The sequence below is a fragment of the Calidris pugnax genome, unplaced genomic scaffold (genome assembly GCF_001431845.1).
Source record: "Calidris pugnax isolate Ruff unplaced genomic scaffold, ASM143184v1 scaffold172, whole genome shotgun sequence".
Lineage (NCBI taxonomy): Eukaryota > Metazoa > Chordata > Aves > Charadriiformes > Scolopacidae > Calidris > Calidris pugnax.
Window position 1 is genome coordinate 777278 of NW_015090897.1, and position 23592 is coordinate 800869.

The following is a 23592-nucleotide window of genomic DNA, read 5'->3' on the forward strand; positions in this document are numbered from 1 at the left end:
GGGAAAAATTTCTTCCCCCAAAGGGCTGTCAAGCCTTGGAAGAGGCTGCCCAGGGCAGTGGTGGAGTCCCCATCCTTGGAGGTGTTTAAAAGCCGGGAGACGTGGTGCTGAGGGACATGGGTCAGTGGTGGATGTGGAAGTGTTGGGTTGATGGTTGCACTCAATGGTCTTAAACGTCCTTTCCAACCAAAATGATTTAATGATTCCAGGGTTTCCCCATAGAAGGGCCCCTCTCCTGCTGTGGGGGTGCACAGCTTTGTGACAGAGGGACAGGGACGATGGTGTGGAGGGGTCTCTGACAGCTCCATTCCCTCCCCAGGGTGGAGAAGGGTGTAGGACCAACATCTCCAGCATGTTGGCTAATAGAAGCAGCATTACTCACTCCAGTTCTCCATGAGGTCACCACTGTCCGTCCTGAACACTTTCCTCTCACTCCAGTGATGAGTCAGCCCGTGTTTTTCTGCAGTGATACTGGTGTGATTTGAGAAGAGGCAGTTTTTCTTCAGGAGCTGCTCTGAAGGCCCTTGCTTTCACCCCAGGGCTACCTGAGGAAGGGGCAGCAAAGGGAGCTGCTCTTCACAAAGGCTGGGACGAGTGGTGGGAAGGGTCCAGAGGCTGGACTCACTCGAGGATGCTCCTCTCTCCTCCCTGCATCCCTTCTGCAGCCTGCTGGCCTCCCAGTTCTACCAGTAAGAATTCAAAGTAATGGTTTGGGGTGAGTTTCTTTGCCGGCTGGCCAGAGTACCCAGGGGATGAAGTCAAAGGTTGGAATGTGTTGAAATCCTCTTTGCCACCCCTCCTCTGGCACTCTGGAGGTGTCCCTGGCCAGCTCTCCACAGCTTTGGCATGGACACCCACATCTATGGGACCCAATCTTGCAAAACTGAGTCTGGAATATCAGGCTTTTTCCCTTTCTGATGCCTAAAAATTAATGGGAAACTAGTGCTGTAAATTTCAGCTTCAAATAGGAGGAGAACATGTGGATGGGTTCCTGGCGTTTGGTTTGCCAACCACTGGATGTCAGTGCTGCTCCGCTGGAGAAAGGCTCTTCCAGCCCTCGGGATGTGAAGGGTCCGCGTTTTTGCCGCTCAAATAATCGAGCGACGTTCAAATTTCTTGGGGAAAATTGCCACGGGGATGAAAATGCACATTGATGGCATCGACCTGCAACTCTCCTGTTTCAAAGCCCTGGTTCCCCATGCGAGGTGCAGGACCAGACCATGCGGGAGCTCCCTGCCCGGTGAGGCAGCCTCTGGACTGGCCAACAACGGCAATAAAGCTGCTGGAAAAAACCTAAAAGTATGATCTTACTGGAGGTATAAACCTAGTGCTTTTATGGCTTGCAAATGGCACATTTAGCAACACATGATTTTTCAAGTTTAAAAAGTAAGACGTGCTGACAGATTTGAGGAGATTAAGTTGGATATGTAGCAAAAAGCCTGTCTAGACCTCTGGTTTTATGTTTTAAAAATGTATTAAATACAGATCAAAAAATGCTTATAAATTGCTCGCATATGTGTTGTTCAATTCAGGCTTTTGTAATAGGTTTGGCTTTTTAAAATTATGTTAAGTTACTTACTGTCTTTCATTCTTATACCCTTCACCATTTTGGTCCCAAATATGACTTACCTAAGTGGGTAAGTGGGAGATTTTCTGTGTGTATTGCCCCGTTTTCCTGCATTTTAACATAACTATCACCAAAGTTAATCCAGGTGAATATACATGTAAAACAACACGGTTCTGTTATTTATCTGTTATTAATCACAAGATGGAAAAAATCTTTCTCTCTCCAGCCAACGGGACCAAAATGAATAGTATGTTTATACCAATTTCTTCTTTTTTTCTGGTAGGTTGAAAATATATATTGATGCTGTTCCTTGACAATAAGTAAAATACATCCTCCTTCACCAAAGAAATGCTCTTTAAATACCTGTAGATCTGTTACATGAGTTCTTTCACGTTTAACATAATTTAGTTTCAGAAACAGTGCTGATTTTTGATGATGAAGGTAATTTCTTTTCAAACACAGGAATGTTTCTGGGTGTTTTAAGCTTTTTATTGTACAGAGAGAAATATAACTGTGGAATTTTGTGCAGCTCTACGTTTAAAAGTTTCCGTTTGTCAGGAATAATTTCTTAATACATGATAGTTGTCTTTTAAAAGTCACATTCTCTGTAGTCGAGACACGACTTACTGAAAGATAAAAAAAGGAAATATTTTGCCCATTGCGATCAAAAGTGGTGTGTGGGGGGTTTTGGTGGTAGGAACCGTGTTGTTGCAGTTGGAAAAGGTGAGGGGAACTTCCAGGCAAGGAAATACCTGGTTGCAATTAGGGAGATGGTGAACACCCTGGTTTAGGGGTGCGGTTGGGGGAATGGATGTTACAATTGCAAATGAAATGCGTCGTTGATAAATGTAATTATTGGGAAGTGTGGACTGAATTACTCATATCGCTTGTTTCTCAGTGGTGGTTTTTTCCAGCTCCATTTGTTATTGTTCACGTCTAAACTTCCAGGTACAAACAGTAAAGATCATGTCTTGTCTCCCATGGGATGGCATTTTTCCCACAAGCAATTAGGCTTTTCTGGCAGTTTTTGCAGATGGAGATTGTTTTATGCAGAAGAGCTGACAGGAGCATTCCACGAGCGGCTGCTCCTCTGCGAGCAACTTCACTTACCATGGTTAAATCCATTTTACTGTGAAAGGGCAGAAATTAATGGCTCTTGATTGCCTCGCCACAACAATGTAACTTTGCTAATTGTGCAGATTCTGCATGTGGACTGTGCAAAGCCAACAGAAACACTTCACACACGGTCCTTCTGTGGGGTAGATCTGATTTAAAGAGGCTTAGGAAAAAAAAAAACAGCACTGTCTTAGGGTGTGTGGTGCAGTAGGTGAGCCCAGTGGCCAGCCCCTCCTAAATCCTGGGGTCTCCTGTTTGGAAGAAGACCTCCCCTGTCTTGGCAGCCACAGTTTGGGGCTTTTCTGCTGTTCTCTACTGGTGGCACAAGCAACATAGTGGTGAAGGTGCTGGTGGAAGTGGAGGTGGAGGAGGTGGAGGTGGGGATGTCCCTTGTTGGGTCCCTGCAATGCCATCCACCTGCCCAGGAGGAAGCATGAAGCTGTTGAGGTGGCAGTCATTGTTCACCAGGGATGTCCTCTCTCAGGAGAAAAAGGGCTCACTTGCTGGAAGGGAGCAACTCTTGGGCCATGCACTTAAGCTATGTCACCTTTAACATCCCGTTTCTCTTTACTCTGAAGGAAAGCCATCAGGAAAGTTTGCATTTGTGCAGACATGTTGTTAAGCAGCTCTGCAACTCATAAGGTAAAAGCTAATAAGAAATCAACTCTTTTTACAGGTGCAAATACTGGCATTATGATGAAAACCTGCTCACCTCCAGCGTTGTCATTGTCTTCCATAATGAAGGATGGTCCACGCTCATGAGGACGGTCCACAGCGTCATTAAGAGAACACCAAGGAAATACTTGGCAGAAATCGTGCTAATCGATGATTTTAGCAACAAAGGTATGTTTGGAATATTAACGTGTATATTTGGAATATTATTAGCATGCTATTTGTAGAAAGGGAAACTTCATTTGTTTTAAGAATAGTTTCCTTTTGATTTATTACCTGCTGTGGATCATGTTGACTCTGCAAGAACAGTAAATCGCCTCCTCCCCGTCCTTGCAGTTTCCAGGGAAGGGAAAGCTCTTTTCTGAGGGAGGTGGAGATTTGTGGAGCTGGCGATTTGTGGAGGTGGCGATTCTTTCTGTGTGTTCAGCTGGGAGACATCGGGGGTTTGTGGTCAGCTCTGGAGCTGTGTCTAGTCACAAGGTGGGATAACCACTACCTTCCTTAGCCCTTGTGAATAAAGTAGTTTTAAGAGTATTGAAGGACTTTAAGTTAAGCCTGTTAAGAATAATTTCTTTATTTATTCCATATAGGAATCCAGACTCCTTTTTTTTTTTTTTTAACTATAAAAAAAAAATCTGTGTCTAGGGCTAGTGAATTATTCTGATTCATTTTCGCTGACTTTTTAATTTTTAACATCCTTTTTTTTTTAATTGAACCATCATGCTGATGTGGTTCTTGTTTCTTACTGTGGAGAGAGGCTTTTAAGGAATATAAGCGCATTTTAATTTCTGGCTTTGTTTTAGCCCTGCATATCAGCATTTTTGGAAGTCCAGAGATTTTTTTCTTCTCCTCTGAAATATACATTTATGGTTTTGGTTTATAGTCATGATGTCATAATGTCAAATAGTCATATTTATGTGTGATTCTGGTAAATATAAACCTACACTGACTTTTTTCCTTTGGTGGTGGTATCTTCAGCGTTAGGGCAAATGGAGGCTGAGCACGGAGAACTGGAAGTGATATAGAGATACTAGATGATTTATATAGAGGAAATCAGTCCAGTTTTAAACTTTAAAACAAATTTCAAAGCAGTGCACCAAAACTGCACGTTCTGCAAGATTTTCTAGTTTTTGTCAGAGAAAAAAAGAGTAGGATGAATAACTAAGGCAGGACTTGGAGTGTGCAGGACAACAGTCTCTTGCAGATGGCCACGGTGATGGCTTTTAGTAGCCCTGGTGAGTTTGGGCTGGCTGGTGGCACAGGACACGTCCCCTCCACCCCTGTCTCTGGCTGTCCCATGGCTGGGCTGGGCAGCAGCTCGGGGAGGAGACGACTCTGCTCTGGAACCCCCAGTTTTAGGGAGGGATCTGGGCTTCTCCCCGCTCCAGACGGGCAGGAGGAGTTGTTTTCTGCAGGAGTACCCACTGAAAACTTTCATCCCGAACTCATCACAGCCAGGGTTGCCTTTTTTGAGTGTAAATCACACGTTAATTTTTACATCATACCTGTGGGTAGGTAGGTATCGCTTTCTGTTTGTTTTTGCAGGAGAGGGAAAGTTATCTGTGCAGTAAACTCGGCTCCATCTGGCTCAGTCTAATAAAGACACTGAGCACAGTGTTATGGTCCCCTGTATCCTCGTCCAGCTTGGGAGAATTTGGCTTGGGTACACGCACACGCTATAAACCAAAAATATCTTCTTTCTCCTAAGGGATATCAGGTTAATAATTCAGTCAGCAGGTGTGTGCTGGGTTTCTCCTCTTCAGCTGGGATGGCAGCTTTCCTTAGGGCTGTTTGAGGACAGAGTTTGCGGCATAAAATAACTGTGACACTGATGTTCTCTGGAAAAACTACCAGGGTTTTTTTCCTTACTAATGGCTGGAGTGAGTGGCTGGGTTTCACATGAGTTGTGGCTGGCTGTGTGTTATGTGCATGTAATTCATGGAATGGGTTTGTCTGGCACAATGGCTCCTGCTGCAGTTCCCCAATATATGACGATTGTTAAGCAAAGGCAGTATTTTTTCAATGAATTTGTTCTGAAATGCAGAACTTCACTTATGCTCCCTGCTCATAACCAACAGTTAGCCGATAGGGCTAGCCTGGACCAGCATCCAGCAGACCCTCCTCTCTCTGGTTCCCACACTTTGTTTTCCCCAGTAACTTTCTGGAACTGGGGAATTCGGGAAAGCCAAGTGCCAGGTGTGATGTTTCTCAGGGAGAATAAACAGGGAGTGGTGCGGCACCGAACGCCTTCCTGCAACTGCTCCCCTGCAAGAATTCTTCAGACTGCTCTGGGCTGTTCACTCGGTAAACATAATTAGCTTAATTTCAGTAATGGACATGAAGAACTGTCCAGGTGGCGGACTCTTGCTCCACCCCTCCTCCCCGGGAGGAGCAGGAGGAGGAGATGGCACAGCACCAGTGCTCTTAATGGTCATATAGATCCTTTTGGGGTGGCTTTTGTCCTTCTGGCTAGAAAATGGGCTGTGCTGACAGCACCTAGATGGGTTTTCTCCTCCTCACCTGATTTCAGAGCCCGTCTCTGCCGTTCCAGCCCCTCATGAGTGTCTGCCCAGTGCGGAGGGATGGAGATACCAGGCTGATAGATGTTTCCTCACGTGCCCTGTGGCTGTTCCTCACTGCCCACCAGCCCTATTACAGCTGCAATGCTTGGGAAATGCTATTTTCATTATAATTCTCTGGATGAAGTCAGTTGGGAGCAGACCCTTTTGCTGATAGTGCTCTCCCATCCAGCCTGGATCCCTCCTGCAGCGGGGGTTTGGCTGGGGGGGCTGTGGGGAGGTGGGCTACCTCTTGTCTGACCATGTTTGCCCTTGCCAGCCCAATGAGGGGATGATGCTGAGCTCCTTCCATGGTGCCAGCTGTGATATTGCCAATGGACACTCCCTATTCATGCACGCCCAAGTCCCAGAAGTGCTGCAGCAGCTTCTACCCCAGCATCGCTGGGTTTTTTCCCCAATTTTTCTGGTATTTCTTGACGGAAAGAGTTTATTTTGCTGTGAGCACTGGCTGTGGGGAGGATAGAACTGGTCTGGAAGGGCCATGAGAATTCATAGCACCAGATTTTCTGAGTTTCCCTCCAATTGCAGTTGTGTATGTGGTCCTCAGTGACGGTCCTTCAGTCCTCTGAAGCACAGAGGTGGGGATCTTGCGGGTCCAGCTCCCTCTGTAGCCTGTGCACCTGCAGAGAGTGAGTGCAAGGGGGGTCCCGGTGTCCCACCAGCCTGTAAAGGCTTCGGCATTTACCAATTTTTCTCCTTTATCGCTGTCTGCATTTCCCACTGATGGGGCAGCCCATCAGATAACCCCAGGGGAGGTGTTAATCCCTGGCAGGGCTCTGGCTGTGCCCCGCGTTCCTGGAGCTGCTCTGGGGCTTCTTACAACCCTTTTTTTTCTAGTTCCCAAACTGTCATCCACGAATCGAGGGCGGAAAAAACCTTGGTTTTTCCTCCCTTCCCTTGTTCCCTGCAGTGCCTCAGGTCCTTGGGAGACGTGTTTTTAAAAATCTTTATTCACACTTTATTCATGCACTGAGACGGGAAGGAGGAGGAGAGAAGGGAGAAGAACCCAAACAAGGGAGGACCAGATCGGTGGTTATAATATTTTGAAGGGTAAAAATATACATTTTTAAACAAAGACCAGAATTGCTGTTGACAGATGGAGTAAATACACGGTCTAGGTGAACAAAATTCAGCACTGGCCAAACAATATATCTAACTGTTTTATACGTGATTTTATACACTACTGTCACACAGTCTTTGGAGTGTGGGGAGGAGGGAAAAATCCCATTTTTCCTGTGGGAAATGGCACTTGCTGCTGCCCCTGGCAGGGTGTCAGCTAATGGACTGCAAAGCCCTGAGCCTTGTGCTGCTGAAAAGCTTTTTGCTGTCGGTGTGACGGGGTTTTTTACAGCTCCCCACGAGCCAGTCGGGGCTGAAAGTTGGACAACTGAAACGTTTGGCTTCACAGGCTGGAAATAACTTTGGGGCTTAAATCCCCAAAACATTCCTGACAGTCCTTCTGTGGCACGGATTTGGAATTTGCAGCATAAATAATGGTGTGGTGTAAAGAGCCTCTTAGTGCCGCTTCAGCATGACCTCATTACTCCAATGAATTTACCCTAAAAAAATGTGTATCACAGCTCTCCCATCATATATTCTATGTATATGACATGACGTGTTCTTCTATACCACACGTGATAAAATTGCTCTTTCTCTACTTCATATTTATATATCCTTGAGGTTTTCCTACTGCACAGGGATTTACAAAAGAAATTGTAAATGTGTGGGGAAAAGGAGAAGGGGATGTATAAAAGTTTTAGTTGAGGAAACTTATTCCTTTATAAAGGTAAAGAGGAGGGATAACAAGAGTATTAAAAGGTAGTGTAAGTAGAAGTAGTAAAAGGTAGTAGAAGACTGTTCTTTGGGACAACTGCTGAATTTTCAAGTTTGGAAACTTGACTTCCAAAAAACAGTTCCTTTTTTTTCAGTTATTTACATGTAGCTTTTGCTTAAAATAGATTTATTTATTTTTTTAATACTGTTGGCAACAATATGAACCAGACTGAAATGTTAAGTTGCAGCAAGCTCCAGGGTTGAATTATTTTCATTTGGGATACAGAAAGTGTTGCTGCTGGAGTGGCCTGATGGCTTGTTGGTGCTCAGCAGGGACGTCCTTCTCCTTCCCCACCACGTGTCCCTCCCCGTTGGGTCAGTGTGGACACACCAGCACCCGGATGCCTTAGTTTGGTTCCCAACTGAGAAAAACCGAGGCTGTTGACAATTCTTCTGAGCCTTTCCCTACAAAAATAGATTGATAATGACCAGCAGTAGCTAAATGAGCGTAGCCTGGAAGGGCAAGTGCCCACCTGCCCTTGGGAGTCCTCAATAGCATCATCTGTGCCAGAACAGCATCCAACACTTTGCTCCTTTTGTCAAATTGTGGGGTAGGAATGGGGTTTCCAGATTAGTTTGTCAGAGCCATAAAATCATAGAATTGTTTAGGTTGGAAGGGACCTTTAAGATCATCTAGTCCAACCATCACTAAACCATGTCACTAAGTACATGTCAACCCATGTGCAAATACACATCTCGATTTGCCCATATAAGCCCATCTTAATGCTTAGGTGATCACTGGTCCCTTTGCTGACCAGGTCCCTGTGGCTGAAGGTCCCTGTTCACTGTGGGGACCATAATGTGCTCAGCAGCCTGATGCACCACAGCTTGTTCACTGCTCTTCTCCCCTCCAATTACTCTTTATTAATTTCCTTAGAAGATTGGCATGAGACCACCCAACCCCAACTCCAAGGGGGGACAGGCGTAGGGGAGGGAGGGCAGTAATTTGAGTGTGGTGGGTTTCTGTCTGAGGTTCCTAGGTTTGATGGGTACCCAAAAAATTGTGAGGCAAAAAAAAGAGGGAAGAGAAATGTTTAACTGCAAAGTTGTGCCTCCAGCTGCCTGTGTGACATCGCTCAATGAGGAAGGACCATGTGCTGGAGGGTAGAAACTTCTCTGCCTGGGTGAAATTCAGACAAAGACCTGGCAGCCACTTTGAGACCTATTGAAGGGGGAATTGTCCACCCGGGTCCCCCACGGAGCGGCCAACCATGTCCTCTGTGTCTCTTCGGATGTGCCACAGAGTCTGAGAGCTCCCAGCCTCCATCTCCTCACATTCAGGGCTTCGAGCTGGGCTGCAAAGATGCTCTTCCATGGCTGCAGCTGGTTTTAAGAAGAGTTGGGTTTGGGTTGTGTTAAGAGTTGGGTTGTGTTAATAAAAAAACCCTGCTTATTATTAAACCTCACCCAAAATACTTCTCTTTTTTGTTGTTTTTTCTCTTTGTCCCTTGACAGCACACTTGAAAGAGCGGCTGGATGAGTACATTAAGCAGTGGAATGGCCTCGTCAAGGTGTTTCGGAACGAGAGGAGGGAAGGCTTAATCCAGGCCAGGAGCATCGGGGCCCAGAAGGCAAAACTGGGACAGGTGGGAGCCACTTCACACACAAGTCTCTCTCCTTTTTTCAGTCTTTTTTGGGGAAAAGGTGGTGGTGGTTCTATGTTCAAATAGACCTGGAGAAACGTAGTATTGTATTATCGATACTGTTTTAAAAAGAGATTAATTTTACTCATTGAAGCTTCACTTTTTATTTTATAATATGAAAGCATTTCAGTGTAAATAAGCTTCATTAAATCATCGTGATCTCATATACAGAAATATTGATGACTTTTTTTTTTCTTTTTGAAGGTTTTGGTTTACCTCGATGCCCATTGTGAGGTGGGAATTAATTGGTATGCGCCACTTATAGCTCCTATCTCTAAGGACAGGTAACCTTCTCCTGTTATTTCCAGTGTCTGCCCTCTTAGGAAGGAAAAGTCACAGTAAAAATCTTTGCTTTTCAAAATATAGTTAGTGAGTTTTATATCTATGACAATGTATAGCTATAGCAAACTGTAGCAATATTTGCTGTGTGACGATTTTATTATCTCCCAGTGTAAAAGCTGTGTGGGGAGGAAGGAAAATAGTTGGGTGAATAATTCTCTGAATGGTTTATTTCAATAGGAGCACTGAATATTTTGCTTAATGTAGATTAAATATAAGACAACTCTTGCCTTTTGCAGAATTTGAGGGGCTGTTATAAAACTGTTCTGTTCCAGCTGAATAAGGAGCCTGATTAAACCAAACAGCTCGACAAAACCAGGGGCTGCAGAGCCCTGTGCTCTGAGCTGGGGGGGGGCACTGAGGAAACCATGTGCTTGTTTAAACTCTTTAATCCCATAAAAAACAATTGCTTAATCCTAAAAAATATTTGTTAACCTCTCCTACTACCAGGGCTTTCCTGAAGAGGGTTTTTTCCTGTGTGTTTTAAAGGCGTTAACTCAGTTTAAAGACCGTATTTTCCCCTCCTGCCACCACGGTCCCAAACAGCAGCACGGAGTTAGCGCTGCTTTGACTTAAAAAGATGGAAATGCTCCAGGTTTGGTCACTGGGAAGCCTTTTTGGAAGATTTGGGGCGAATAACAAGATAATGTCTTTTCCTTGGTGAATATTGTGTGTGATAGATCACAACGGGGAGCGTATTGCAAATCAGACAGGCAAAAATGGACCGAAGATTGGTGCCAGGAGAGCACAGGGACGTTCTGTATCCCCAGGGGTTGGAGGTGGGCAGCTGAATGGGACAGAACAGTGAAAATCCATGTTTTACACTAGTAAAAGCCCCTACATAAGGGAGTCTGTTGATAGCTGAGATCTGATATGAATAGAAATCAGGGGAAATGTCAACCCATGTGCAAATACACATCTCGATTTGCCCATATAAGCCCATCTTAATGCTTAGGTGATCACTGGTCCCTTTGCTGACCAGGTCCCTGTGGCTGAAGGTCCCTGTTCACTGTGGGGACCATAATGTGCTCAGCAGCCTGATGCACCACAGCTTGTTCACTGCTCTTCTCCCCTCCAATTACTCTTTATTAATTTCCTTAGAAGATTGGCATGAGACCACCCAACCCCAACTCCAAGGGGGGACTGGCGTAGGGGAGGGAGGGCAGTAATTTGAGCGTGGTGGGTTTCTGTCTGGGGTTCCCAGGTTTGATGGGTACCCAAAAAATTTTGAGGCAAAAAAAAGAGGGAAGAGAAATGTTTAACTGCAAAGTTGTGCCTCCAGCTGCCTGTGTGACATCGCTCAATGAGGAAGGACCATGTGCTGGAGGGTAGAAACTTCTCTGCCTGGGTGAAATTCAGACAAAGACCTGGCAGCCACTTTGAGACCTATTGAAGGGGGAATTGTCCACCCGGGTCCCCCACGGAGCGGCCAACCATGTCCTCTGTGTCTCTTCGGATGTGCCACAGAGTCTGAGAGCTCCCAGCCTCCATCTCCTCACATTCAGGGCTTCTTTAACTGCAAAGTTGTGCCTCCAGCTGCCTGTGTGACATCGCTCAATGAGGAAGGACCATGTGCTGGAGGGTAGAAACTTCTCTGCCTGGGTGAAATTCAGACAAAGACCTGGCAGCCACTTTGAGACCTATTGAAGGGGGAATTGTCCACCCAGGTCCCCCATGGAGGGGCCAACCGTGTCCTCTGTGTCTCTTCGGATGTGCCACAGAGTCTGAGAGCTCCCAGCCTCCATCTCCTCACATTCAGGGCTTCGAGCAGGGCTGCAAAGATGCTCTTCCACGGCTGCAGCTGGTTTTAAGAAGAGTTGGGTTTGGGTTGTGTTAAGAGTTGGGTTGTGTTAATAAAAAAACCCTGCTTATTATTAAACCTCACCCAAAATACTTCTCTTTTGTTTGTTTTTTCTCTTTGTCACTTGACAGCACACTTGAAAGAGCGGCTGGATGAGTACATTAAGCAGTGGAATGGCCTCGTCAAGGTGTTTCGGAACGAGAGGAGGGAAGGCTTAATCCAGGCCAGGAGCATCGGGGCCCAGAAGGCAAAACTGGGACAGGTGGGAGCCACTTCACACACAAGTCTCTCTCCTTTTTTCAGTCTTTTTTGGGGAAAAGGTGGTGGTGGTTCTATGTTCAAATAGACCTGGAGAAACGTAGTATTGTATTATCGATACTGTTTTAAAAAGAGATTAATTTTACTCATTGAAGCTTCACTTTTTATTTTATAATATGAAAGCATTTCAGTGTAAATAAGCTTCATTAAATCATCGTGATCTCATATACAGAAATATTGATGACTTTTTTTTTTCTTTTTGAAGGTTTTGGTTTACCTCGATGCCCATTGTGAGGTGGGAATTAATTGGTATGCGCCACTTATAGCTCCTATCTCTAAGGACAGGTAACCTTCTCCTGTTATTTCCAGTGTCTGCCCTCTTAGGAAGGAAAAGTCACAGTAAAAATCTTTGCTTTTCAAAATATAGTTAGTGAGTTTTATATCTATGACAATGTATAGCTATAGCAAACTGTAGCAATATTTGCTGTGTGACGATTTTATTATCTCCCAGTGTAAAAGCTGTGTGGGGAGGAAGGAAAAGAGTTGGGTGAATAATTCTCTGAATGGTTTATTTCAATAGGAGCACTGAATATTTTGCTTAATGTAGATTAAATATAAGACAACTCTTGCCTTTTGCAGAATTTGAGGGGCTGTTATAAAAATGTTCTGTTCCAGCTGAATAAGGAGCCTGATTAAACCAAACAGCTCGACAAAACCAGGGGCTGCGGAGCCCTGTGCTCTGAGCTGGGGGGGGCACTGAGGAAACCATGTGCTTGTTTAAACTCTTTAATCCCATAAAAAACAATTGCTTAATCCTAAAAAATATTTGTTAACCTCTCCTACTACCAGGGCTTTCCTGAAGAGGGTTTTTTCCTGTGTGTTTTAAAGGCGTTAACTCAGTTTAAAGACTGTATTTTCCCCTCCTGCCGCCACGGCCCCAAAAAGCAGCACAGTGTTAGCGCTGCTTTGACTTAAAAAGATGGAAATGCTCCAGGTTTGGTCACTGGGAAGCCCTTTTGGAAGATTTGGGGCGAATAACAAGATAATGTCTTTTCCTTGGTGAATATCGTGTGTGATAGATCACAACGGGGAGCGTATTGCAAATCAGACAGGCAAAAATGGACCGAAGATTGGTGCCAGGAGAGCACAGGGACGTTCTGTATCCCCAGGGGTTGGAGGTGGGCAGTTGAACGGGACAGAATGGTGAAAATCCATCTTTTACACTAGCAAAAAGCCCCTACATAAGCAAGTCTGTTGATAGCTGAGATCTGATATGAATAGAAATCAGGGGAAATGATGATATTGTGGGAGCCCAGCCCTCTAAAGTTTTTTAGAGGTGTTAGATTTAGATTTCATATTCAATGTAATATTAAATTTCTAACATTACCCACCTCGGGCGGTGTGTTATTAGAAGAGCCATGCCAAGAAGTGCACGTAAAGCAACAGGTATTAATACATGAATTGATATATTGTCATTTCAGACCTAACTTTTCTGCTTTCAGGACCTCTTAAAACAACATCAAGAAAGGACTGTCTCTTTTTTTCCGCTGCTTTGACTTAAAAAGATGGAAATGCTCCAGGTTTGGTCACTGGGAAGCCTTTTTGGAAGATTTGGGGCGAATAACAAGATAATGTCTTTTCCTTGGTGAATATTGTGTGTGATAGATCACAACGGGGAGCGTATTGCAAATCAGACAGGCAAAAATGGACCGAAGATTGGTGCCAGGAGAGCACAGGGACGTTCTGTATCCCCAGGGGTTGGAGGTGGGCAGCTGAATGGGACAGAACAGTGAAAATCCATGTTTTACACTAGTAAAAGCCCCTACATAAGGGAGTCTGTTGATAGCTGAGATCTGATATGAATAGAAATCAGGGGAAATGATGATATTGTGGGAGCCCAGCCCTCTAAAGTTTTTTAGAGGTGTTAGATTTAGATTTCATATTCAATGTAATATTAAATTTCTAACATTACCCGCCTCGGGCGGTGCGTTATTAGAAGAGCCATGCCAAGAAGTGCACGTAAAGCAACAGGTATTAATACATGAATTGATATATTGTCATTTCAGACCTAACTTTTCTGCTTTCAGGACCTCTTAAAACAACATCAAGAAAGGACTGTCTCTTTTTTTCTCCTAACGGGGCTTCATATTTTAATAATACGTTTACAAGGGGCTTTCCATACAGACTGCTCCCTGAGGTTAATGACTGACGGCGTGGATTTTGGATTAGACAGATTGCTCCTTCTGAAATTGTATTTTGCTCTCTCTTTCCCTTCTGTAAATGTTTCAGAACTACATGTACTGTACCTCTAATAGATTACATAGATGGGAATGATTATTCCATTGAGCCACAACAAGGTGGGGACGAAGATGGCTTTGCCAGAGGGGCCTGGGACTGGAGTTTGCTGTGGAAACGCGTTCCCTTAAGCCACAAGGAAAAGTCCAAACGAAAGCATAAAACTGAGCCTTATCGGTAAAGCCAGCTGTTTGCCTTCTGTCAATCCTAACGGATAATTGTCCTCTTTTGTTGTTTGTTTTTTTCCCCCCCCTCCCCGATTCTTTTTTGTTGTCCCCGCGTGCCACCGGGGGGTCCTTGCCCTCGCCGTCCCGGCCGGCAGAACCACATGCACCGTCCCCCTCATAGATGTCATAGAGGGACACACTTTTAAGATTGTGCCCCAAGGGGGTGGTGACGAAGACGGGTTTGCTAGAGGAGCGTGGGACTGGAGCATGCTCTGGAAGAGGGTGCCCCTCACCAAGCGGGAGAAGGAGAGCAGAAAGACAAAAACCGAACCCTATCGGTAATGGCTAAAAAACACTCACCCCCTTCTCCTCTTCTGCTGGAGCCTGGGCCGCTCAAGCTCGCATGTTCTCCTCGCCTGGGACACCTTCCCCTCTTCTAACCCGGGACACCTTCCCTTCTTCTAGCCTGGGACACCTTCCCCTGTCTAACCCCACTGGCTGCTTCCATAAATCACAGCCCCCTTTGCCACAACCTGCTCCTTTCCCTCCACTCCTGCTCTCAGGGTGCACGACAGAACAACGGGGGGGTTTCTCTGGCAAAACAGGGCTCGGGTTCCAGGGGAAACCTTAGTTAGCATTGAGACCTTATTTATTTTTTATTTTTTTTTGGTAAAAGTAATATCGGAAACAGCTCCTTGCTTATTCACCCCTTTGGTTTGCAGTAAGGAGCACGCTGTAGGTGTTGCAGGCAGCTGGAGGGGGGGGAAAGGGGCTGTGGGAGGATGCATGCCTTCAAGTGCCCGCGCTGCCCACCTCCCTCGGGGAAAAAAACCTCATTTTTGGTCATATTTCTCCCGTTTGCTTCATAACGGATGGCGCTTGACAGAGAAGCAGAGTGTTTAAGACTCTGGGCTGGGTACTTTCTAAGGTCTCGGTGTGTGTAGGGATTTTAGTTTAATGCACATAACATTAAAAAATGGGGAAAAAAAAAGGACACCCACCCCCCTCCCCCCCGTGTTTTCTGGGAGAAGTGCCTGCGCTGCCCACCTCCCTCGGGGAAAAAAACCTCATTTTTGGTCATATTTCTCCCGTTTGCTTCATAACGGATGGCGCTTGACAGAGAAGCAGAGTGTTTAAGACTCTGGGCTGGGTACTTTCTAAGGTCTCGGTGTGTGTAGGGATTTTAGTTTAATGCACATAACATTAAAAAATGGGGAAAAAAAAAAGGACACCCACCCCCCTCCCCCCCGTGTTTTCTGGGAGAACTCCAATAATTCCCATCTTTTTCTTCTGCTTTGGGAGGGGGATATATATCTTCTTCTGTGCACAGAGGAACTGGCTGGAGACCCTGGGGCAGAAAGGAGAGTTTCTGGGTGGCTTTTCAAGGCTGGGAGGCTGTGGTTCTGCTGGTTTTTATTACCTTCCCCTCCGCACTGAGCTCCCGGTGTTCCTGCCTCGCAGAGCCATCCCCACGGCCTCGGCATCCCAGGTCCTCTGGCTCCTACACCTGATTTAAACCTTGTCAGAGCCGGTGTCGGGAATTCCCTGTCCTCACCCCGGGGTTGTTCTCCCCTAAAATGGCAACACATGGGAGGAAGCCATGAAGCTTTGATCTGTTTTGGGTCCGGTATCAATAATACCCTTTTCTGACAGGGCTGCCCACGTCGGGACTTTCATATGGGCTTAGAGGGGGATAAACTATTCCAAGCATCGCTGCTGCCTTTCTGTGTTTACCATCCAAACAGGTCTTAAAAAGCCTTTAAACTGTTCCCAGAAACACGGAACACATGTTTGCAGGGTGGTTTAAAAGAGGACTTTATTTTTAATAACGCTTTCAGAGTTATGGGACAGCTCCTAAACAGAGACCTTCCCCGCCTCTGCTCGTGTCCCGGCCTTTTCTTGGGGCAAAACCCAGACAAATCGGACCAAGGGAATGGTGACGTTTACCAGCCAGGGCTGCCTGGTTTAGAAAGGAGAGGGGGACGAGGGGACGTTGAGGAGTAATGGGGCCAGGTGACGGGAGAGCAGCTGCTGCCGTCACCACCACGCTTCCAAAAACATCCCTTTTGTCACAGCTCTCCCACGTGCTCCGTGATGGACCATGTCTGAGAAAGAAGCAGGCTGTTTAACAATCTTTCTGAAGATTTTTCTATAAAATATTTGCTGAGGTCGCAGTGTGTGTAGGGAGTTTCATTCAATAAACATCGCAAAACAACAGAAAAAAAAAAGGGAAAAGACCCTTATTTTCTGGGAAAACTCCTGTTAAAAGGAGCAGCACAAAGTTAAAAATCTGATGGAATGAGGAGAGTGAAGGCTGCTAGAAATGACCCGTCTCCTGCTGCTTTGGACAAGAAGGAATATTTCCCTTGTTTTTCACTCGGCTCACAAGGGTGATCCCAATCCTTCAGTGCTGCACATCATCTGATGTCAGAAAGGATTCACTTTTTCCTTATGAGGAAAACGTGATTTTTTTAAAATTTTTTTTTAAATTACCAATTTAGCAGGGGCTCTAGCTTCTATTGATTAAGGATTATTTTTTTATATGTATTTATTGCTCAGCAGGTGAGAAACCCTTGGTAGGTGCGTGGGAGATGGCTCAGCACATCCTGCTCTCCACTTCGAGCTACCGAGGGACAGTGGTTGGAGCCACTCTGCAAAAATGCTCCCGTCCAAACCACAGAGGCTTTTTGACACATTAAAACTTGCTAATTGAGCCCTGGCGTACTTGGGGGGATTTGCAAAGCCATTAAGAAAAAATAGATTAATTTAAAAAATAAATAAAGGGGGAAGGAAACCTTGTTGATCCAGGCCCTCTTAAAAATTTCCCTGAGTATAAAGAAAAGTGTCTCACATGGCAGTGGTGGGAAAGCAGCCAGAGGGAGGAGACAGAAAGGTGCTGTTCAGCCCAAAAAGCTCTGTTCCTTGTTTAACAGACAATGAGTTTCCACGTGGCAGCTCCTCAGAAGGTCAAACAGCCAGTTCCACCCTCTCATCTCTTCTCTCGGCAGCCTGAATGGCTTTCAGGAGAGAAACACCTTGTCACCCTGAGCCTTCCCTTTCTTGCTGTCAGTGGAAGCACGTGGCTGGCTGAGTGGGTAGCACCAACCCATATTTTGTGTAGAAATAGAAAAAAAAAAAAAATTAAACAATCTTTGACTTCACTAGAAATTATACAAACGGCGCTTCAGAAAATTGCTGGAAGCCGATGACAAAGCTTTATGGTTTTTCAGTGTATTGCCATTTACCTCATCTTTATTCTGTGGTACGGGTGAATTGCTTCCTTAATTACCGCGTTCCCCTGGTGAGCAGGCGTGACGCCGTGTCCCTCCCGCAGGTCCCCCGCCATGGCTGGTGGGCTCTTCGCCATCGAGCGCGACTTCTTCTTCGAGCTGGGGCTCTACGACCCGGGGCTTCAGATCTGGGGGGGAGAAAACTTCGAAATCTCTTACAAGGTAACACCGAAAACTGAAAACTTATTCTATTTAGTGGGTCTTTTTTTTCTGTAAATAATTCTGTTTGGGGTTCAGGCAGATTTGCAGCACCTCAGCCTCGCCCAAGCCAGGAAGGTTTGGTGGCCAGGAGATGTCTGTCCCCACCGTGTCCCCCTGTGGGCTTTGGTGCTGAGACCTGAACTTTTCTGAGTGGTTTGGGGTCACACCCCTCCCCCCCCAAAAAATGTCCAATCTGGTGGATCTGCTGGTGGGAATGGAGTGCTCTCCACACGGGGAAATGTGAGACCTCCCGGCTGGTGTCATCAGATCACACCGATCTTCAGAAGAGCTAAATGACATTTCTCAGCAAACAGCACGTACAATGGCCTTGTGCGTCTGAGGGTTGGGTTTTTTTTGATGAAACTTAAGAAAATTAATAGGAGGATGGAATGAAGGAAGGGAACTGTTCTGCCCATCTCTGCAAATACTGTCAGGTCAGGTTTTTAGTCTGGAATTCGGGCTAATCTGGGACATCCCCAATGTCAGCTTGGGTTGGGATTTGATGCATTTCAAACTTGTCAAAATTATTGCACAGCTAAACTCAGATTTAGGTATGTTGGTTTTTTCCCCTGTAAATGATCCAAGGCCATGTGGGAGGGGGGGAATTTCAGAATAGTGACATGTTTTAGCCATTTGTTATTCTCAGCTGCTATTGTTGTTAAAGAAAAAGCTGTTTGTTCGTGGAACAGTGGGTTACCAAAGACATCCCTCTCTCCCCTACTAGTCTTTATTAAGAAAAACTTAGATGTGATGGGCATCTAACCCAAACCTATCTTAGGGGCATGTCAATTGCTTTAATTAGGAGACCTTATTGCTCTCTACAACTACTTCTCCCAAGTCACAGGCGACAGGACGAGAGGAAATGGCCTCAAGTTGTGCCAGGGGAGGTTCAGGCTGGATATTAGGAAAAATTGTTTCACCGAAAGGGTTCTCAGCCCTTGGAATGGGCTGCCCAGGGAGGTGGTTGAGGCCCCATCCCTGGAGGTGTTCAAAAGACGGGTTGATGTAGTGCTGGGAGGTCTGGTTTAGTGATGATGCTCCTTGTTTGTTGTGCGGGTGTCTATTTTTGTCAGTTAGGTTGACGGTTGGACAAGATGATCTTTGAGGTCCCTTCCAACCTAGAAGATTCTGTGATTCTGTAATAAAATGGAATTATTATTAATTCTATCATAAGAAAAATGACGGGGTTCCAGGTTGTGCGCACTCACTCATTACTGTTGTTTCAAAACAGCAATGGGATGAGACAGCACGCTTTTTTCAGAGCTTTTTTAAAAAAGTAATTTAGTTATTCCATGGCTGAGTTGAAGGTGTTCCCAACACAGCCCATCATTGCAGACACCCCTGGTGTTTATGCAGCATCTGAAGAGAAAATATTTATACCGCACAGCATCGTAAGAAAAGTAGTGGACATTTCTTCCATAATTTATTTTTTCTTTGTCTGGCTTGAATTCCTGTGTGTGTGTCTGAGTGTCCCTGTGCTTTGCCCGGCAGATCTGGCAGTGTGGGGGGAAGCTGCTCTTCGTCCCCTGCTCCCGCGTGGGACACATCTACCGGCTGCAGGGCTGGCAGGGCAACCCGCCCCCCGTCTACGTGGGCTCCTCGCCCACCCTCAAGGTACCGCTTCCCTGCACCCCCGGGGATGGGCTTCGACCTTGGGTAACAATGGTTTTAGATAAAACTACTTAAATTGTCAGTAGGAAATCTATTTGTTGCCTGAAGCTGAGATGGTCCATCCCTGTGGGAGGGAAATCTCTGTGCCACCGTTATTAAGAGCAGAGGTTCCTGGGCCCATCTCCTGCTTCACCTCCCCACCAGCAGAAAGAGAGACCTCCCTCCTGTGTAAGGTCTCCTGTTGCCTATTTCGAGCTTCCTCTTGTGCAGTGTTTTGATGTGGGCAAATCCTGTCCCCAAAGACCCAATTCTTTGGGAATTCCGAGCCCAGAGCCATCTTCCTGGATGTTACCCAGAATGATGACCACTGGTGGGGTTACAGAGTGTGGTTCAGCCAAGCCAGTGGTTGGGACTGTTGAAAAGGGAATGTCCCAGCCCAATTTAATGGTAGAAAACTAACCTGGCACCCCCCAAAAATAAAAACCCCTCTATTAGTAATGGGAATTGATTAATATTTTGATCAGGCAAGGACTGGGACCAGTCCAAGGGAGGGCAGGGGTGATGGGCACAGCTGGGAGGCAGGATGGCCATTGATGGTTCCATCCCTCAGGGCAGGCAAGGGGCTTGTTTGCTTTCCCAAAAACGATAAAAAACATTGCACTCTCCTGAAAAACTGATCAAAAATATTTACTGAGTGAATATTTACACCTTTGGTGGGGCTGCTCGTCCATTTGCTGAATCCAACAAAACACCGAAGGTTCTAAAATACAAAGTCCCTTCTCTGCACAAGGGAACTTTGCCTCTCCGGGCTCCCTCCCATCCCACAGAAGATGGGCTGGTTTGTGGCTTTGTTCCAGTTATGCTGGATGGGGATTAAAATTCAAACTCTCAATCCCTTGTGCCGCTATCACATCTATGGAGACTGGTTTCCCCAGGCCATTAATGCCATAAGAATTGTACAAATTGGGGTGTGCATCAAGAAAACAGGTAATAGAGAGACAGGAGCCATCAAAGGGACTGAGAAGAAGGATTTTGAATCATTTTCGTAAACCCCTTTATTTGGGAAGGTAAAATCTCCTGGGTGTGTCATAGCTCACCCCTTTAATACTTAATTTTTTTCACCCTTAGTGGACCAATGTCCATGTTTTAATACATTCTCTGCATTAAAAGGTGACTCCAATCTCTGAATCGCAGTGCTGGTTTGCAGGTGGTGATTGCAGCCTGTTATTGCAGAGTCTTTATTTAAAAAAAAAAGATCCTCTAAACTTAAGGAAAAGACTTAGTACTCTCCTCAAGCAGTTTATTTTTCTGGCTTCAGCCCTAAAATGTCACTTGAAAGTAATACCCGTGTGCCTTGTGCTGTCTGTGGAAGGTGACAAACAATCAGCACCAGATAATAATTTCCCGCTGTGGCTTTTTGAGGAGAAACGCTTGAATTTCAGGCCCGAATGTGCAGCAATGTCCTTGTTCCTCCCAGAACTACGTGCGGGTGGTGGAGGTGTGGTGGGATGAGTACCGGGACTACTTCTACGCCAGCCGGCCCGAGACCAAGGCGCTGCCCTACGGAGACGTCTCCGAGCTGAAGAAGTTCCGCGAGGACCACAACTGCAAGAGCTTCAAGTGGTTCATGGAGGAAATAGCCTACGATATCACCTCCTACTATCCCCTGCCGCCCAAAAACGTGGACTGGGGAGAGGTGGGTACAGCACGGAACTGCCATTTATTTCAGGAGATTTAAAAAAAAAAAAAACAAAATGGGAATTTAAAAGGAAGAGGTGGTTACTCGACATCGCTCTGAGAACAGGCTCTTTGCTGCTGATCTGAGGTATATGGTATGAACCAGAGAGTTATAGAGATATATCACTCTCTACAACTTCGTGAAAGGACACTGTAGAGAGGTTGGTGCTGGTCTCTTCTCACAGGTAATTAGTGACAGAACGAGAGGGAACGGCTTCAAGCTCCAACAGGGGAGGTTTAGATTGAACATTAGGAAGGAACTTTTCACTGAAAGAGTGGTCGGGCATTGGAACAGGCTGCCCAGGGAGGGGGGGGAGTCACCATCCCTGGCTGTGTTTAAGGGACGTTTAGATGCAGTACTGAGGGACATGGTGTAGGGGAGGACTTTGTAGAGTAGGGGAGATGGTTGGACTCGATGATCCCAAGGGTCTCTTCCAACCTCAATGATTCTATGATTCTATGATATAACTCGAGGGAAAAAAAAAATAATGTTTTCTAAGAGGTCAATTTTTTCAATTATCTCCATATTTCCTTGAAGGATTATTTAATCTCTAGCCCTGCCTTTCGGTTATATCTAAAGCTCTTCTTTCTGGAATTGGAATTTAGGGGTGGGTTTGTTTGTTTTTTTTTTAAAAAAAAAAAAGGTTAAAGAAGTTAAAATGCAACCCCCCTTTTGCAGATCCGGGGCTTGGAGACGGTGTACTGCATCGACAGCATGGGCCACACCAACGGCGGCTTCGTGGAGCTGGGGCCCTGCCACCGCATGGGGGGCAACCAGGTGAGGAGCTGGGGGGGCCAGGCTGGAGGAGAAGTGTTTGCCATGGGTGGCCACGGGCTGGGCTCCTGCTTGCCCCACAGGAGGAGTCACTGGGGCTCCAGCCACAAGGACACGAGTTGGGGCTGTTCCGTGAGGGCATGGATGTTGCGAAAATACAGGGCTTTGGAAATACCATTTTGAACACAAAGGGTACAAAATTGAAGGCAAATGGGTGCGTGGGGAAGGAAGGGCTGTTCCAAAGCAGCCGTGTCCCGGTGTTGGAACAACCACAGCTCGTAGTGCTGCTGCTGAGTCAGCATTTATCATTTATCTGCACTAAATACTTCCATAATTAACGCTTCGGAAACAACCCCCCTTCCTGACGTTGGCTCCGTTAAATCACAAAGCTGATTTGCTCAAAGGGAAGGATAAAACACCTTCCTGCAGCGACCCCTCTTCCACCACAGGGGAGGAGGAGTCCAGCACAATCTCTGCTTCGTTTACAAATTAATTGCCAGACCGTAATTGCCAATAGGTGGTTGCAATCCAACCCACCGTGGGGTTTGACCTGTGCCTGCACAAACCTCTCCTCTCCTCCATTTCCATCTCCTGTTCTCACCTGGGAAACTTTTCAGCATTTAAAATCCTTTTTTATGGTGGTGACGACCTGAACCGGGCGAGGGGCAGCCGGGACACTGTGTGGAGAGTGAGGGTTAGCTCTTCGGAGCCCTTGGAAACGCTTCTTTTATTTCAATATTTAATGAAAAAAAGTTCCCCAAGCTACTTTCCCTGCATCTGCTACACCCCAGAACTCTGTGAGGATTATTTCATAAGTAGCCAGGGTAAGCTTTTTGTACCTGAATGCATTAGTTTGGGCATTTTTCCCACAGAGGAACTCAAAGTTTTCCTGTCATCACATGAACTGGGTGTCCAGGCCCAGAGCTTTAGGGAGAGAGAGAGGATTGTTGTTAAATCACGCACAGGTTTTAATCAAATGCTTTCAGAAACCTCCCAAATCACCATCCCTTTATTTTGTGTATTTTTTGTCCTGCTGGGTAAGTTTCTTACCCTTGGAAACCCCCCCCCCCAGGGAAGTTCTCTGTGACACTGAGTGTTGTGATGGTGAAAGTGTGTTACATCCTGGGAAATGAAGACCTTTCCTGAGAGACGGGTGGGACAGCAGGAGACGATATTTTGAATTTTGCGATTTTTGGTGGTACTTTCAGTGTTTCTAAAATACTCGTCGTTTTGAGTCAACTGTTAAAAAGATGCCTTTTCTTGTTTTCTTTTCTTTTTTTCCCCACTCTTAGCTCTTCCGAATTAACGAAGCCAATCAGCTCATGCAGTACGATCAGTGCTTAACGAAGGGGCCGGATGGGTCCAAGGTGCAGATAACACACTGTAACCAGAACGAGCACAGGGACTGGCAGTACTTCAAGGTAGGCAGCACTAAGACAAAAGGAATCGGAACTTGCATCCTGGCGTTTTTTCACCCATTTATTGTTTTTACATTATTTTATGTCTGTCTGAAAATGAAGCTGTAGGACAGGGTCAGACAGCAGATCTTTTTAATTCTGCCCTTTTCAGTTCTGCACACAGCCGTACTCTGCCTTTTTGTGCTGTCTCTGCCTCCTTCCGTGTTTTTCTCCCCCCGGTTCGTTAGCCCTTTGCTAATTACAGGCTGTGTTGTGAGCGCTGGGTGTGGTGCTGGGATTGCAAAACCCCT

The 23592-nt window shown here is 45.9% G+C and overlaps 1 protein-coding gene across 1 annotated transcript in view; it reads left to right on the top strand.

Moving 5' to 3' along the window:
* GALNT7 (polypeptide N-acetylgalactosaminyltransferase 7) overlaps window positions 1-23592 on the top strand; it is an 82682-nt gene that overhangs the window by 56002 nt on the left and 3088 nt on the right. Inside the window, exons 3-11 of the mRNA XM_014948401.1 lie at window positions 3360-3526; window positions 9223-9353; window positions 12074-12153; window positions 14098-14280; window positions 17605-17722; window positions 19253-19375; window positions 20850-21068; window positions 21789-21887; window positions 23177-23305. Coding sequence (XP_014803887.1) covers window positions 3360-3526; window positions 9223-9353; window positions 12074-12153; window positions 14098-14280; window positions 17605-17722; window positions 19253-19375; window positions 20850-21068; window positions 21789-21887; window positions 23177-23305 — 1249 coding nt within the window. The remainder of the gene's footprint in view (window positions 1-3359; window positions 3527-9222; window positions 9354-12073; window positions 12154-14097; window positions 14281-17604; window positions 17723-19252; window positions 19376-20849; window positions 21069-21788; window positions 21888-23176; window positions 23306-23592) is intronic.